Below are 18,190 nucleotides of genomic sequence, written 5' to 3' on the forward strand. Positions count from 1 at the left end.
GGTCAATGGAAAAAGTACTGTAATCAGTTAGCTACATCTTTTATAAGGAGGGCAGAGAGGAGTAACAGCCTGTGGGTCACAAGTTTGCCATCCCTCTAGTAAGTGTGTGAATGAATAAGTAGATATAATATTAATAATATAACATTGGTTTGCATTACCAAACCCTCTAGTCCAGGGGACTTAGAACTAAGGTTACTGTACTATTTTCTTAAGCTTTAAGATATTTATTTTTTGAATCGGTAATGTGTTCATATAATTAAAATTGAAAAGTCAGGAAAGGGTATAAAGTGAAGAGTGTCCTGTCTTGCCCCCCACTTTCCTGTCTCCCATCTTCTTTCTTCACCAATGTTAATTTAAGAGATATTTTAAAACATAGGGTCTAACTCATATCTTTATAGAAATTAAATTAGTTATACCTTATTTGAAAAGGCTAAATCATTATAGTTTTCAAGAGCAGATTAAACCTATAAACAACAGCAAATTTAAACAACTGTTTCTAGTTTTCTTAAAACAAAAGCATTATTTATTTTCATTAGCTAGATCAAGTTTATAATTTCACTAACCAATTGAGATTATTGTCAATATCTTTTAATTTTTATTCTTTTATTACATTCAAGGTAAAAGGAGAGGATGGAGAGCAAATCTCTGTGTACGAAAGTGCTTTATAAGTAAAAGCCCTTAACAGATATTATCAAAATTATATTTAGAAATTTTATTTAATGTTACTATAGCTATAGCATAGCTTTCACAGTTGAACTTACATTTAAGGAATTTAATAAAGTGGTAACACCTATGTTTTTATTTTCAATTTCAGTAAAATCTCATTCAGTTTCTCTTCATTTTACAATTTGAGAATAATCTTTAAGTCTTCATAGTAAATTTTGTAAAAGTATCAACATTAGGCAATTGTTTATTTCAAGCTTTAAGTTCTTAGGAATCCACCATGCTTTAGTAAACATAGACTTATTGTTCTCTGGAAATGATCCAAACTTATTATTATTATTTTCTCACAGCATGCAAGACGACAGCATAGAAGCTTCTACTTCCATTTCTCAGCTCCTCAGAGAGAGCTATTTAGCAGAAACCAGACATCGGGGAAACAATGAGAGGAGCCGAGCAGAGCCTTCTTCCAACCCTTTCCATTTTGGCAGTCCTTCTGGAGCTGCAGAAGGAGGAGGAGGCCAAGATGACCTTCCAGATCTTTCAGCTTTTCTGAGCCAAGAAGAATTAGATGAAAGTGTCAATCTGGCAAGACTGGCGATCAATCATGACCCTTTGGAGAAAGCAGATGAAGCTCAAGCTAGAAAACGTCTTTCTTCTGATCAGATGAAACACCCATCGAAATCAAGTTTTGATCCTAACTTCCGCCAGGATAACTCTCCAAGTCCTACCAGCTCTATCGAGAGCCCTCAAGAGGCAACGAGGCCACAGTATAGTTCTGAGGCTCAGTCCAAAAAACTATTCTTAAATAAGGCTGCTGATTTTATTGAAGAGCTGTCCTCCCTTTTCAAAGCCCATAGCTCCAAAAGGATTAGACCCCGGGCCTGCAAAAACCACAAGAGCAAGTTGGAATCTCAAAACAAAGTTATACAGGAAAATAGCTCCAGTTTCTCAGCTCTATCAGAAAAAAGAGAAAGATCATCTGTTCCCATTCCCATCCCTACAGATACTAGAGATAACGAAGTGAATCATGCCCTTGAACAGCAGGAAACCAAGCGGCGTGAGGCTGAGCAGGCTGCCAGTGAGGCAGCTGGTGGAGACACCACCCCAGGGTCTTCACCGTCATCCTTGTACTATGAAGAACCTCTGGGGCAACCTCCCCGATTCACTCAAAAGTTATGGAGCAGAGAAGTTCCAGAAGGAACCAGAGTACAGTTGGATTGCATAGTGGTAGGAATTCCACCACCTCAAGTAAGGTAAAATGCCCCATGAGTAATGCTTAGTAATTGCTTTCCATCTACCACGATTCTCCTAAGTTTATCTTTTAAGTAAGTGGTTTCAAAAATTATATACTGCCTTTAAGAAAAACAGTCAGAGTTTAAAGCAGCACTGTCCAATAGAAATATAATGTTAGCCATATATGTAATTAAAATTTTTCTAGTAGCCATATTTTTAAAAAGTAAAGACTGAGAAAAATTAACTTTTTAAATGTACATTATTTAACCAATAAATGAAAACATCATCATTTCCACATGTTATCAATATAAACATTATTTATATGATATTTTACATTCTTTTTGTCATAGTAGGCCTTGAAAATCCAGTGTGAATTCTACAATTACAGCACATCTCAATTTAGCTACTACATTTTTCTAGGAAATAATTAATTTACATTTATATTTTATAAAACCTATAGTTTAAAAAGTAGATTGACATGCACAAGTCATTCTAAACCTACTTAAATTTTTTGTAATATTCAATTTTGTAAAATTGAGTTGATATCAGTTTTTTTAATTAAAATTAAATATAATTTAAAGTTCAGTCCCTCAGTTGTACTGGTGACATTTCAAGTGCTCAATACCACATGTGGCTAATGACTATGGTATCGGACAGCACAGGTCTACAGGCTAAAGCTTTAAAAAGAAAGTATTTATGATCTATACTCAATGAATACCTGTGATTTTTTTTTAATTTTAAAGAAAGCCAAATAATTGAATAAAAGCTGATAGAATAAAGATAAAATAAAGATGTTGCTAAGGTCAATTTACAGATTCATTTTACAGGTAATGTATTTATTATAAACTTTTTGATATCAGCTTAATGAATACTATTCTTCCTAATGTCCAAGTCTTTCCCTAGTATGACAGATGAGTCAATTTTTATGTGCCTACCACTCAGCTTTTCTGTGAAGCAGATGAAGCCTAAGCTTCAAGGCTCCTCATTTGCATAAGCTATCCCTAACTTTGGGGTCTAATTTTTTTTTTTTTTATGCAGACCTTCCACATTTATGAGCTTCAGGCCCCACAAAATGTGGATACAGCTGTAGCCCCAGGGTGACATTTGCTAGCTGTAACCCTATAATACTATGTGAATAATGTGCTTGAAGTGTATTACTTTTGTAGAGAATTACCGGTATTTAGAGTCCTGTAAGAGTTACTTTGCTTCCCTAATACCTAATTACTACTAGAACATGACCTCATTACTATTTAACACTTATTCTAGGTATGTAAGCAGTTCCTCATCTTTTTCTTAGAGAATATTCATATGATAGGACAGAAATAGTATTAATATTAATAATGATTTTTATTTATACATGTCTATTGATCCAAAGAATCCTAGTCCAAAGACAAGACATATTCATATATAGAATCTTGCTTTTCAAAGGCAATGTGAGGTAATATTTGAATATTACTCCTACAATGGAATATAATTTCTATACAATTATCTAAATGACCTCATTGAGGGCAGGGATTTAGTTGTCTTACCTATGTAACTATCTTGAGCACCAAGCACAACTTCTGGCCTATAGTATTTACTAAGAAATGTTGAGGAAACTAATGCATAAAGAAAGAGGAAGACAAGAAACTCAACTTAGGTTTGAATCAGGAGTGAGACAGTTGGCTTAAGATGTGGCAAATGGTTGAAACTGAACCACACAGGACAGTGTCTACCCTTCTACCCTGAGTGTGCCTGCTGATACTCCTGGGACTCTGGTGAGGTGTCATCACAGACTCTTGAAGGATACCAATTAGTGACATCTGGTGACTCTAAGTAAGCTAGTGAGCACTCAAGTTTTGGTACACACACAATTTACTTAGATTATCCAACCCATTAATTTCTGGACTTAGATCGGACAAAAAAAAAATTAGACTAGATCATTCCAAATTCATTCTCCCCATTTCTTGACTATGACAATCTCAAACAAACAACAACAAAAAAGAATTCATGCTCCTATGAGAACAATCAGCCAGGAAGAGCTATAAGATCCTATCCCCCCAAAACAATATAATCTGGTGTTCACTGAAAAACTACTTAGCCCCGGCCAGGTGGCTCAGTTGATTGGAGCATCATCCCATTCACCAAAAAGGTTGTGGATTCCATTCCTGGTCAGGGCACATACCCAGGTCATGGGTTTGAAACCTGGTTGGGGCGCATATGGGAGGCAACCAATCAATGTGATATTTCTCTCTCACATCAATGTTTCTCTCTCTCTCTCTCTCTCTCTCTCTCTCTCTCACACACACACACACATTCTGCTTCCCCACCCACACATACACTTTTCTCTCTCTCTCTCTCAAAATCAATAAAAAAATATCCTAGGGAGAGAAAAAAAACAATTATAAATTTACAAATTTAAAAGTGGAAAAAAATGTACACAGCTTCAATGAAGCAATACTAACTTTACCTGGGAAGAATTTCTTTACTGTTAGAATTCATACCTGAATCCCAACCACTGGTTTGGTGCCAGTATGTTAGTTGGTATTCACTAAATTATTTTCTAAATGAATTAGTATTTAATGACTCAATTATATTTAGAAAAAATTTAGAGTTTTCCAAATAGACTATTAGCTGTCATTATTTTCCTGAGAATAGAATTTACATAACTCTAAGTAAATGTTTATTTAGATTTTACTCTGCGCTCAGCACTGTGATCCAGTGCAATGACAGAGACAGTATAGATATATGTCCCTTGCCCTCAAGGAACTTGCTATCCAATTAAAGAAATCATCCTAATTTTTATAGTCTCAACCATAAGAACTATCAGAGAAGGGGCGGAGGTCTAAAGAAGTCAAAGAAGGCTTCAGAGACGTATTTGGGTTTTAGTTAAGTCTTGAAGAATGAGGAAGATTTAGGTAGAAATTTACTTATTCATTTATCCAGCAAATACGTATAGTCTTACTAAAGTGACTCACCAGGAGCACAAAACAACTGAGTGTTATGGGAGGTCAGGGACCTCGTTTTGAAACCAAGCCTAAAACTATTCTGAGAGGGCAGCTCAAATTTAAAAGAGCAATCAGACAAATGTAATCAAAACATTATAATATTGTACAATATAGGCTATAATAGAAGTAAGTATAGGATGCAATGGCAACTCAAACTAAGATATGATTTCTTTGCCTGGAGTGCAGGATAAAGAAGAGTTAACACAGGAGGTGCAGCTTCAGTTTGAAGAGACCAAGGGTGGAAGAGGAAAGCAAGTGCAAAGGCCCAGAGACAAGTGTTTTCAGGGAATTACAAGTACTTGGCTATGTGAGGAACTTGGGGTAACAGGGGAGAAAAGATGAGGGAAAAGACTGAAGTAGACAGAGAGATAGTTTGTTTTAGGCCAGGTCCACTCAACATGTTCATATGAAGATACAGACACTGGAATTGCACTATTTTTATGTGACAGGAAAGGGACTGATCTAACTAGAAAGAAGAGTGGAATCAGATGATTTTGAAGAGCCTTGAAAGCAAAGCAGAATAGTTTAGACTTGGTTGCAAAACCAAGTGGAAACCATCTACAGTTGTGTATAGGAAAGTAACCATATGAAAGGGAGCATTTAGGTAGAATTAATCTGGAATAATGAGTAAGATCAGAAATGAATGGAGCCATGAGGCTACTAAGGAAGCTATCCCAGGCATCGAATGCTCTGAGAGGACTGGCATGGGGGCACTAGGAAAACAGAGAAAAAAGATGTGAGTGAACAATATATACGTATAGGAGTAAAGAAATCAAGCTGAACTGGTGATTGATTAGCTAGGAAGGAAAAGTAAAAAAAATTTACTCCACAAGTTTGAAGCTGTGCACCTGAGAGAATGATGGGGTCACTGGCAAGGACTGAGAAAATGCAAGAGGTGGATGATTTATGGATGAGTTTGATGACTTGAATGTGAGCAGATGAAGGGACCATGTCCAATAGGCTGTCGGAAATGCAGGACTGAAGGTCAAGTGAGAAGGCAGTGGAACTGGGAACAATCCAAGATGACCTGGACACTAGGAAAAGCCTGACACAATATCTTTATAATTACAAAAGGGACTAAAAATACAGGTAATACTTGGAACTAACTTCTAATAGTGCTTGACTGGAATGGTATTTTCCAACCTTCTTCTGGCAGTAACTCCTCCCACTTTTCTTCTCACAATAAGTCTGTTCACGTTACCCAATACATATTTCACACAAACACCCACGCACACTTTTTTTAAAGATAAAATGAGTGCTTTGGGAAATGAAGAGGGCTGGGTGGGGAGGCCCTCCAGCCCCTACCTGCTTGCTTACCACGGAAATGAAGACATCTCCATAGAACCCAGGAGTGTAGATTTTGATCCACAGGATTCATTTTAAAATGCATTAAAATAATAATGAGACATTTGGGGTTGCCATATAGGAACACCACAGGGAAAGAGAAAATCACCCTTTTGCTATTTTTTTCAAGGAAATATAATGTCTTTCTGGAAACTGGGGTCTAACCTTGTATCTATGTGCTGCTGTGTATAATCAGTATTTTACTTATGTTCTTGTAACCCTAGTTTAGCACATTGAAAAACCATTTTTGCATATCTTTGTTGATTTCCAAGTGAATTGGGTAGAAAATGCTTTGTTTTGTAGGGATGGTATTCTATATCACTCGTGTTTTTGAAAGCTTGTTAATCTTAGATATAGGTTCATTGGTGGATTTGTCTTAGAAAATGAAATACATTCATGCGTTACCCACAGATGAAAGAGTCGACAGGAATTCACAGCAAATGGCCATGATCCTTTTATATATCATGACTCCAAATTCTTTCCCCAGGAATGTACAGCTGGATCACACTAAGTATATTTGCTTGTACGCAACCTTCTGAAGCAGCACAAATTTACCTTTTATAAATGTTGATGTCTGCTTTGGCTGTTAAATTTTGCAATTGGCACTTCTGGACCTATGCTTTCTAGTAGTGTGCTGAGGAAATAAATTAGTTATAAAGAAAAATATCTTCATCTTAAATAGTTTAGGAGAATTCTTTAAAATGTTATAAGAAATTATACAGATGGGCAAAAGTAGGTTTACAGTTGTGACTACAAGAAACACAGTTTATTCTTGTATTATTATTTATTAATTATTGCATCATTTTCCATGTGAACAACTGTAAACCTACTTTTGCCCCACCCTGAATATGTAATTATCATGTGAAATATTATGTAAATATTTTTAAATATTACATTATTTAGGGGCTTTTTCTTCTCCTTTTTGGGAAAATCTAGATACCTTCCTTTATTCATTAATCCAACAAATATTAAGTGCCAATAATGGGACATGTACTGTTATAGGCACTAAAATTAAAACAGCAAACAAGAAATCTTCCTGTTCTCATGGAGCTTAGACTCTAGGACTCTACTCTGTGTAGACAATAAACAAAAAATTCACAAATTATTGTATAATTACAATTGTGATAAATATTATAAAGGAGAGGCATATAGCAAATGGACCAAACCTTGAGAGTATATTAAGGAAGATTTTTCTGAAAAGTGATACTTAATCTGAGACATAAAAGAGGACTAGGAGTTAGCCCAGCAAAGTGGGGTGTGAGGAAAAGTGTTGCAGGGTGAGGGAACAGCAAATTTGAGCTCTTGAGGCAGCAAGACAATTGTTCACTTACAGGAACTGAAGAAAATGGCACCAGAAGATAAAGAGGAAATGATATGAGATAAGTTTAGAGAGGGAACAGAGGCTAGAGTTTAAGAGGTTCCTAGAACACGCTACTAAAGTAGGTCCCTGGATCAGCAGTGTCAGCGTCACCTGGGACCTTGGTGGATATGCAAAGTCACAGGTTCCACCTTGGACCTACTGACCCAGGCCCTGTAGGAGTGAGGCCCATACATCTGTATTTTAACAAATTGCTGTTTGTTTCTATGCTGAGCATTTTTGCAATTTCTTCAAAGATCTCCTGACCTGGAGGGACCTCCTCCCAACCCCCAGAGACCTCCCGCTGCTCAGTTCCTTGACCCAGATGTTGCAATCTCCAGTTAACATTCTAGCACCTGCTTCTTAGTCTTTACTCCAACAGAACACCCCTCACAGACTGTGTTGCAGTCACCTCACCATTGCACATGGTCCTTTGAGGTAGGATCTATTTTGAGATTAAAAACCAGACTAATTTATATCCTAAACAATATTGGTACAGAAATATTTACAGGTGAAATGACAGAAATCCTAGATTTACATTAAAATAATCCAAGGTAGGGAGAAGTGGAGAATATAAAAGAAACACATTTTCCATTTGTTGATAATTTGTTGAAGCTAAGTGTGCATGGGGTTCATTAAACCAGTGTCTCTACTTTGTATATGTTTGGAAGTTTCCATAATAAGTTTTTTTTAAAATATATATTTCATTGATTTTTTTTTACAGAGAGGAAGGGAGAGAGATAGAGAGCCAGAAACATCGATGAGAGAGAAACATCGATGAGCTGCCTCCTGCACATCTCCCACTGGGGATGTGCCCGCAACCCAGGTACATGCCCCTGACCGGAACCGAACCCGGGACCCCCCAGTCCGCAGGCCGACGCTCTATCCACTGAGCCAAACCGGTTTCGGCCATAATAAGTTTTTTAAAATGACATTAGTATTTCATGTTTTAAAAATGTTATATAAGTGGAATCAATGTATATATTCTTCTCTACTTGAATTTTTCCCTAACTCTAATTCACTCGTTTTCATTGCTATTTAACTGCAGGGGTAGAGGACATTGATGTACATTTGCATTGCCTCCAGTTTCTTTTTCCTAATATGAACAATGTTATTATAAACATTCTAATATGTTCTCCTGTGTCTTATATTTCAGTTGAGCTAGCTAAGCCCTCCTGTACAACGTTTACTAGAAGTGGTGATACTAGGTACTATAGTCTTGTTTGTGATCTAAAAGGAATAACTTCCATTTTTCACCATTACGTAGGATTTTGTTACAGTTTCCTTTTGATTAGATATTTTATGATTTAAAAAAAATCATGAATGATGTTGAATTTTTTCCTGCTTTTATTGAGATTATTTTATGATTTTTCCCTTTTATTCTGTTACTTTGGTTAAGAACATTGATTTTATTATGATAAACAAAACTTGGAATTCTTGAGACAAAGGCAACACTATAAAAGAGGCTCCAAATTGAACAAATAGAATTTATTCTGAAAGAAAGATTAACATAGCAAATAGATGAAAAGAAGAAACTTACTTTAAACATATAACATTGGAAAAAATCAAGTATATTGCATTAATAACAAAACTAGAAAATGTAATATATTCGTTTACTTATTTGTTCAATAATAATTTATTCAGTACTCACTATGCATCAGGAACTATTCCAAGCACTTAGGATTCATCAGTAAATAAAGCAAAATTTCCTGACAAATTTTATTCTAGATGAAGTGAAAGAAATAGACAATAAACAGTATATTTAATAAAGAAGTGAATTATACAGTAGTTCAGTAGTAAGTGCTATGAGAGAAAGAAAAGATAGGAATTCTAGAGGGAGTAAATAAAAGTCTCTAGTCATCCCTGCTCAAAGTAATTAGTCCTTTAAAAATTATTTTAGGAATTATTCTCAACTTCACATTTATTCATCCTCCCTCTTGTCTAAAGTTGGCTATGTGGTAAGGGGTAGTCTTGATGAGTTTATATTAGGCAACTATTTCATTTATGCTTTTCTTAATTTACCAAAAAGGTACCACTCAGAAAAATTCAGATTTTAATAAAAGTTAAAGCATAGACAAATCCTCCTCACCGGTACCTCCATACTCCTATCAGTGGGAAATAGCCATTGGATATGAAAACTTGTTAACTCAGTTAAACAAGACATTCAAAACACCAAGTTCCGTCATGAAATCCAGCATAACTTTGGGTCCTGTTAGAAAACATTTAATATCATCAGACTGTCCAATATACTCCCGTTGCACTCGGTATATGAAGAGTCGCTCTGATCAGGGAGAGAGCTGAACATGTCAGTAAGTAAATACACTATCTTTTAGCTGTTTCAGGCATTGTTAGATAAAGATGGTTATCGACAATCAAGGAAAGAACTTTTCTAGACCCCAAGCCTTCTTAAAAAATGAAACAGACTTTAGGCTATAATAATCCTAATTTAAATTCATTCATTTAACATGTATACAACAAGCACTTTTTAGAGCATCAGAATGTGCCATATCTGGCCAAGAGCCGGATAAACAAGTGATAAACGGATGTGATCATCTCTGCCCTGTGGTATTTATTGTCCAGTAATGGGTGTGTGTGTGTGTATAAAGGTATAATTATAAGTGATATACAGGTTCTGTGATGGAAATGAGCATGGCATTAGGAGAGGGAACAATAAGAGGTGGAACAGGGACACTGGAAGGGCAAGAGCTGGACTAAAGAAAGGCTCTGAGTAATCATTCTTTTAATGAGCATTACTGGTGAGTCAGAATAACACATTCAAATTACATTTAGAAGTTTTTAATGTGCTAAAGCAATGAGTCATAATATTTATTCAAGCCATAGTTTAGATAAAAGAGTAACCTAACAGCAGAATGGTGGTATGCAACCCAAAAGTCCAGTTACATCTGAAAAATGTGTCTCCTCCATGTCTTCATTCTTAGGCTTGTAGCTAGCCATGTTAGCAGATCTGGTGAGCTATCCTTAGTGCATGAAAGGTGGGCTCTTCTTTATAATCTGGACCTGCCCTATTTCCCCAGATCAATGACTCATTTCTTCTGAGCCATGAATCACTGCTATTCTGTAACTATCATGAGGATTTGGCATTCTAAAACACATAGCTGGGCCAGGGCATTTCTATGAAAGCATTCCCTAACATGGATAGACGTTTCTTTTCGTCCTTACCCTCAAAAGTCTTAGGATAGCTGGGTCAATTTTAATACCTTTTCAAAAGGCAGCCTGACCGGTGCATTATTTTTGAGTGGGTCATGGTGTTAAAGTCAGAGTGATGTTACTGACTGTTCTTTGGGGTTGGCTGAATTCATTCTGGCTGTCTGAGTAAGGATAAAAGTGCTTCTGACACAGAGTTTGGGCATTTGAATCATTCCTGGCTGTCCAATTGCTCATGGACGTTTTCACTCTCATTTTCGTAAGGAAGAGAAATGTTATCTAAAGAAATGAGATAACCTCATAATATTTATATAAGGGAAGGTATTTATTTGTTGGTTTTGAAATATTTAAATTTGCTTTTCCAAATTAATACAGGTAGATTTCATAAAAAGTTGAATATTAAAGAACAGACCACTATCAACTCTTTTTGGAATTTCCTGTTTATTTACCTCTAGATTTCTAAGTGATATGCCACTGGTTCTTAACCTTTTTGTTCTCAGGACTCCTTTGTAGTCTTAAAAGTTATTGAGACCTAAAAGAGAGAGATTTTATCTATGTGGTTTATATCTGTAATTATCATATTAGAAATTAAAACTGAGAAACATCACCCATTAGTCATTTGGAAAATGAGTAATGCAGACCTTCCAAATGTTGGCACATTTTTTATATGATAGTTTTTAAAAATCACATTTGTTAATATGATAATTGATTTCATCAAAAAGTCTAAGTATTGGGAAGCCCTAAACTTACTGTGGAGGATCCAAGTTTTCCAAATCTCTTATTTTTCCTTGAAAGCTCAATTTTTTTTATTGGCGACAATTGTTACAGTTTTTTGTACTTAAAATGTTATCAGTTATTTGTACTGGAAATGAAATTTTGAGAAAATGACTGCTAAATACCCAGGTCTGAGAAGCCATAATTTGTCAGTCACTCTTCAGTACCTAGTTCAACTAAAAAAAAAATCACACAAGTGCTCATATCCAATAGAAATGCTTTATGCTACTTCCCATTTCACCATCCAGAATGTTAAAAAGACATGGACTTACCCTGACCCATGTAGCTTAATTGTTGGGTGTAGTCCCATACACCAAAAGGTGGCGGGTTCTATTCCTGGTCAGGGCACATGCCCAGGTTGTGGACTCGATCCCCAGTAGGTGGCCTGTAGGAGGAAGCCGGTCAATGATTGTCTCTCATCATTGATGTTTCTATCTCTCTCTCCCTCTCCCTTCCTCATTGAAATAAATAAAAATTAAAAAACAAAACAAAACATAGACTCAAGGTTGAGATTTAATAAAAGTAATGATTTTTATTGCTTCATCAAGGATATTTTTAAGTAAAACCGGATTTTCTTTTTTAAGATTGCGAGTGTGAGGGTAAAGAACACAATGACCATTAGTCAATGTTGACAGCACCTTAATTTGTGCTGCTAAAGCACCAGCAATTTTACCCATTGTGACTTTTGCACCATCAGTGTAAATGTCAACATGTGAAAAGGCAAATAATATCTTAGTATTACATGAAATAGTTTTGTCTTCACAGAAAGTGAAATACACTTTGAGAACCACTGTAATACTTAATCTACTGTTGCTTGCTCTGCTGATATTAGCTATTTTCTATTGACTTCCTGTTCCAAAAGATGGTGGTTTAGCGCCTCTTCACTAAACCAGCACCTCTCTTGTTCCTTCCTGCATTGCCTCAATATAATTATAGCATACTGTTGCTTAAAAAAAATAATGTTTACCTTTCCGTTACTATGTGAGTATTATTCACTGCTAATCCAAGTAGGGAAAAATGAATGTTTTGTTTTGTTTTAATATGTTTTTATTGATTTCAGAAAGGAAGGGAGAGGGAAAGAGAAATAGAAACATCAATGATGAGAGAGAATCATTGACCGCTGCTTCCTGCATGTCCCCAGTGGGGACCGAGCCTGCAACCCAGGCATGTGCTCTGACAGACTGGGAATCAAACTGACCTCCTGGTTCATAGGTCAATGCTCAACTACTGAGCCACGCCAGCTGGCCTATTTTTTTGTTTTTGTTTTTTTAATTATTGATTTTTAGAGAGAGAGGAAGGGAGAGGGATGAAGAGATAGAAACATCTATGAGAGAGAAACTACATCAATCAACTGCCTTCTGTACACCCGCTGGGGATCAAGCCCCCGATTGGGAATTGAACCAATGACCTCTTGGTTCATGGGTTGACGTTCAACCATTGAGCCACATTGGCCAGGCTGCTGGTACAACTTTTTATTTTGACCTGGAGTTGATTACTATCTTGCTTTTTTATGTACTTAGTTCTGTGGTCCCATCACAGATTTGTCTCAATTCTCCAATACATTTGTAAAACATTTCCTAAATATTCTGTTCCATGCAGTTAAGTCATCGGGCCCATTTGTTTTTCCCTAGAGAAATCCCTCCCACAGCCTTTCTTCCTCTTGCTCCAATGGAGCAGCTGCTCACGCAGCCAGCTACTCAGCCTTTATTCTGGGGCAGCCCCTAACTGAAGGGAGAATGTGATGAGCTGTGGGAGTCTAAATGCTCATTTCCCAAACTTGAAATAAATTACTCTCTTTTGAGCCCCATGTCTCCTCCCTCGCTGTCAGTGTGTTTCCACATCCCCAAACTTGGATCTCCAGATGCTGAAACTTGCTGGGGTTCTGATGCACAAATTGGCTTCTTTCATTGACATCCCCAAGGCACTTGGTTTCTTGATTTTTCAACTCTCCCACCGTGTGTACACAATACTAACACTCTATACCAGCGGTTCTCAACCTGTGGGTCGCGACCCCTTTGGGGATCCAACGAACCTTTCACAGGGGTCGCCTAAGACCATCGGAAAAACACATATAATTACATATTGTTTTTGTGATTAATCAGTATGCTTTAATTATGTTCAATTTGTAACAATGAAATTGGGGCTCACCACAACATGAGGAACTGTATTAAAGGGTCGCGGCATTAGGAAGGTTGAGAACCACTGCTCTATACCCACTGTTTTAACCTTGCTGTTAAAATTTTAACTGTGTATCTTGGGGTTCTTTCCATCTCCATACATAGTGATCTTTATCATTCTCTTTATAGAGCTGCATAGTGTTCAATTATGTGGCTGTATCATAGTTTATTTATCAGTCCCCTAGTGATGGACACTGGGTTGTTTCCAATTGCGCTTTAAATGAGTAACCTGTACATTTGTCGTTTTGTATATACCCAAGTGTACCTGCATGATAGATTTCCACAAGTGAGATCGTTGGGTCAAAGGATAAATGCATCTGTAATTTTGGCAGTTGTTGCCATAGTCCTTTCATGGGAGTTGTACCATTTTACATCCCTGCTAGCAGTGTATGAGAGTGATCAAACTTTTACACTTTTGCCAATCTATTACATGAGAAATGCCATTTCCCTGTAGTTTTCCTGGCCTTTCCCCTTATTATGCACCTCCACATTTTAAACATTTTTTTAATGTATTATTCTGTGTAAACTTCTGGCCAAAAATCTAAGTTATAATAAAAATTTCTAACTTTAAATATATAGAATTAAAATAAAATACCATAATTTATAGAAATATACTTAGGTTATTTGCCAGAGTTGGGCCACTCCTGGGTGACTATGACCCATCCTCCTTACTTTGATGATTCAAGGAACTAACAGAATAATTTTTATTTAGCTAGGTCAGATGAAATTTTATAGAAAGGAATGAACACACTCAACTCATCTTCAAATAAGCTAAACTAGTACTTACTTAATGCATACTGTAGAAAGCTGTAAGTCTTTTTAGGGGAAGCCAGGTTCCACATCAAAGACCCTGCTCTGCATGGTTGGCTGTATTTGTTTTCTCATCCATCTTCTCACAGTTGTATCATTCTTCATAGAAACCACTTTCTAGTTTCCTGAGTAAAGGGGCAATGTGATTTGAATATTGCCAGGTCTTCTCATTGTTACAATTAAATTATACCATAATAGTGGATTGTTTAATGTTCTCACTCTAAGTTTGTCACACTTTTCTTCTTAAGGAACATGTGAAGCCATCTGTTATTAATTCTCACATTTCAGTCATGTCCCATATTCCCTTCCTTGCAGGTGGTATTGTGAAGGCAAGGAGCTTGAAAATTCCCCAGATATTCATATTGTCCAGGCGGGAAATCTGCACTCACTGACCATTGCTGAAGCCTTTGAAGAGGACACAGGACGCTATTCCTGCTTTGCTTCCAACATCTATGGGACAGATTCAACTTCTGCTGAGATTTATATAGAAGGTAAAGCAAAATACTCTTGGAGTATGGCATTTACTGGTAAGACATATAGTTATAATAAATAACTATTTATTGAGGGCCTATTCTACCACACACCCTTTTAGGCAGTGGGGATAACAGCAGTGAACCAAATAGACAAAAATTCCTAGGTTCATGGAAAGATGGAATTTACATTGTAATGGAGAGACATAAAGTATATGAGATTTAAAAAAAACAAATAAAATATATGATAGGTGTGTGTGTTGGGGGTAGGAAGCTTCCCACATCAACAAGCAATTCTCCATGACACCAATTGAATATCCTACAATTCAACTCAACTCTTATACCAACTACCTGGAGATAGTGTCAGATCCAATACATTAAGGGCTCAGTTCTATAAGATTGCTCCCACTTCACTTCAAGTGCCAATCACAAGTAGTAGGTCCCCAGGTTACCCACCATTTCTGTCTGGCTTGGCTACAAATCTGAGGTTCCCATAACCCCCAACTCAGGTTCAATTAATTTGCTAGTGTGTCACAAAACTCAGGAAAACATTTATTTATTTATTTTTAAATATATTTTTATTGATTTCAGAGAGGAAGGAAGAGGGAGAGAGATAGAAACATCAATGATGAGAGAGAATCACTATTGGCTGCCTCCTGCATGCCCCTCACTGAGGATCAAGCCCACAACCCAGGCATGTGTCCTCGACCGGAATCGAACCTGGGGCCCTTCAGTCCGCAGGCTGATGCTCTATCCATTGAGCCAAACCAGCCAGGGCAGGAAAACATTTATTTTTGATAAGCAGTTTATTAAACAATATGATAAAAAATACAGATGAACAACTAGACGGAGAGATAAAGAGAGTGAGGTCTGGGAGGGTCTGGAGCATAGGGGCCCCGTCCCAGTGGAGTGGGGGTGTGCCACCCTCCTGATGTGGATATGTTCGCCAGCCTATGAGCGTTCCAAACCCCATCCACCTATACCTACAATGTCTAAGGAGGCTTCCTCGGGTAGGCATTTTTTGCCCCTCTTCACCTTCTGGGTTGTGGGGGGTGGGGCTGAAAATTCCAAGCTTCTAATCATGGCTTAGTCTTTCTGGTGACCAGCCCCCATCCAAGAACCAGAGAGGAGCTGACCCAGTTATCTCATTAGAACAAAAGATCCATTTAGTGCTCTTATCACTTAGGAATTTATAGGAGTTTTAGGAGCCCTGTGTCAGGAATGGAGTCAAAGGCAAAAAACAGAGATACTCCAAAGTGCTCATTACTTAGGAAATTATAAGAGTTTTAGGGGCTCTGTGTCAAGAACCAGGGGTAGTGACCTATATATATTTTTCTGTTATCTCACAGTATATATAATCAGGGATAGGAAGTATGAGTGGTGTGTGTGTGTGTGTGTGTGTGTGTGTGTGTGTGTGTGTGTTGTGTGTAAGCTGCAATTCTAGATAGGGTGATCAAGGAAGACCTCACTAACTGGGTGACATATAAGTGAAGAACTAGAGGAAGTGAAAGAGTGAGCCACAAGGATATTCAAGAGAAAAGAACTCTGGGCACAGAAATCCACAGTGCACTGGCCCTGAAGTGGCAGTGTGCCTGTCTTACTACAAAGAGACGAGCAATGTGGCCAGGGTGAGGCAAACAAGAAAAAAAGGATCAGGTAGGTCAAAAGTTCAAGATGGGCTCAAGATGGGAGCAGGCAGGTGAACACATTATATAGGTCATTTGCAAGGTCATTTGCAAGGACTTTGACTTTTACTCTGAGGTAGATGACAAGCTATGGAGTACTCTGAGCAGAGATGTGACTTAATCTGACTTAGCTTTTCATTCTGGTTCCTGGGTGAGAATATACCACAGGGATTCAAGGGTAAACGATAGGAGACCATTTGGGAACCTTAGAAAGGCAATTACATCAGCACAAAATTTATATGACTAATTTTAGAGAATAAATCAATTTATGTTCCTTACATATCTATAACGTTTTGTTCCCATTTATCTCATCCCCTGTTTTTTTCTGGGAACCGTTCTTTAACACTTTTATCAGCTATAATACCTTATGTAGGCCGTGGTTTCAGCACTTAAATAATGCATTATTATGATTCAAATGCCCATTTATGAACTAGATTGTAAGGTACTGTCTCATTCTTCTATATCTCCAATATAGTGCCAAGTTCATAGTGGGTATCTGATAAACATTTATTGAATAGATTGTGAAAAATGATGATAATAGTGAATAATGCATGAATAGAAGTGTGTTGTATGTTTTCAATCTCAAAATTTTGGAGTACAGTAAATGCCTCCAGATTTAGCTCTTATAAATCTTCCTGGAATTTACTGTATTGAGAATAAATCCAGGATCAAAGTTCTGGGAACAGTGCTGAGATTGGATCGCTGATTTTTTTCATTTTATGGCAACAGAGCTTCAAGCACCCCCCTCCTGAGATGAAATGTGACTTGTTAATATTAGGACTAGACGGAAGAGCATCCACCTACATCTACAATGTTTGGAATCCATTGTAATCCCTTCTTTTATTTAGTCTGGGTAGGTCAGTAAGAGGATTTATGGACACCACATTAATGTTTGCAAAGACTTTTTTTAGTCCAAAGGCATCAGCAGGTGTTTTATATAAAGAACACTTGGAATTTGGACCAGTTAATTTGAATACTATCACTAATTAGCCATGTGGCTTTGAGCAAGCCCTTCAACTACTTAGAATCTATTTCCTCACCTGTAAAAGTGGGTGTTTGTTAGTGTAGGGCAGTGGTCGGCAAACCGTGGCTCTCGAGCCACACGCGGCTCTTTGGCCCCGTGGCATGGGCCACGAAGTTTCAATCGCACTGTACGTGCGCGCCCGCACGTGGTATTTTGTGGAAGAGCCACACTCAAGGGGCCAGTTAGCCGACCACTGGTGTAGGGTATCACTGAGTTCATTTCTATGTCTGAAATTCTATAGGTCTTCAAATGCCTAGGAACCAGTTTAAGAAATTATCATCTTAAAAGTTTCATGTCTTGGTTTTATTTTTTCAGGGGCTTCTTCTTCTGACTCAGAAGGGGACCCTAACAAGGAAGAGATGAATCGGTAATTCTAATTTTGCTTAAGTCTTGCCTAGATTAATTTTAATATTCCCAGTATTTTACTGTTATTTAATTATTGCTTTTAATTAAGTTATTTAAATATAGGTTTTCTTGTTTAAGAGCAGTTAAAAGAGGGAA

At 37.2% G+C, this 18,190-nt stretch overlaps 1 protein-coding gene across 1 annotated transcript in view; it reads left to right on the plus strand.

Annotated features, from left to right (window-relative positions):
- Positions 1–18,190, plus strand: part of MYPN (myopalladin) — a 77,602-nt gene that overhangs the window by 10,435 nt on the left and 48,977 nt on the right. Inside the window, exons 2-4 of the mRNA XM_005876785.2 lie at positions 1,014–1,916; positions 14,826–15,001; positions 18,005–18,056. Coding sequence (XP_005876847.1) covers positions 1,015–1,916; positions 14,826–15,001; positions 18,005–18,056 — 1,130 coding nt within the window. The 5' untranslated portion in view covers position 1,014. The remainder of the gene's footprint in view (positions 1–1,013; positions 1,917–14,825; positions 15,002–18,004; positions 18,057–18,190) is intronic.

The sequence above is a fragment of the Myotis brandtii genome, unplaced genomic scaffold (assembly GCF_000412655.1).
Source record: "Myotis brandtii unplaced genomic scaffold, ASM41265v1 scaffold499, whole genome shotgun sequence".
In the NCBI taxonomy this organism is placed as follows: domain Eukaryota; kingdom Metazoa; phylum Chordata; class Mammalia; order Chiroptera; family Vespertilionidae; genus Myotis; species Myotis brandtii.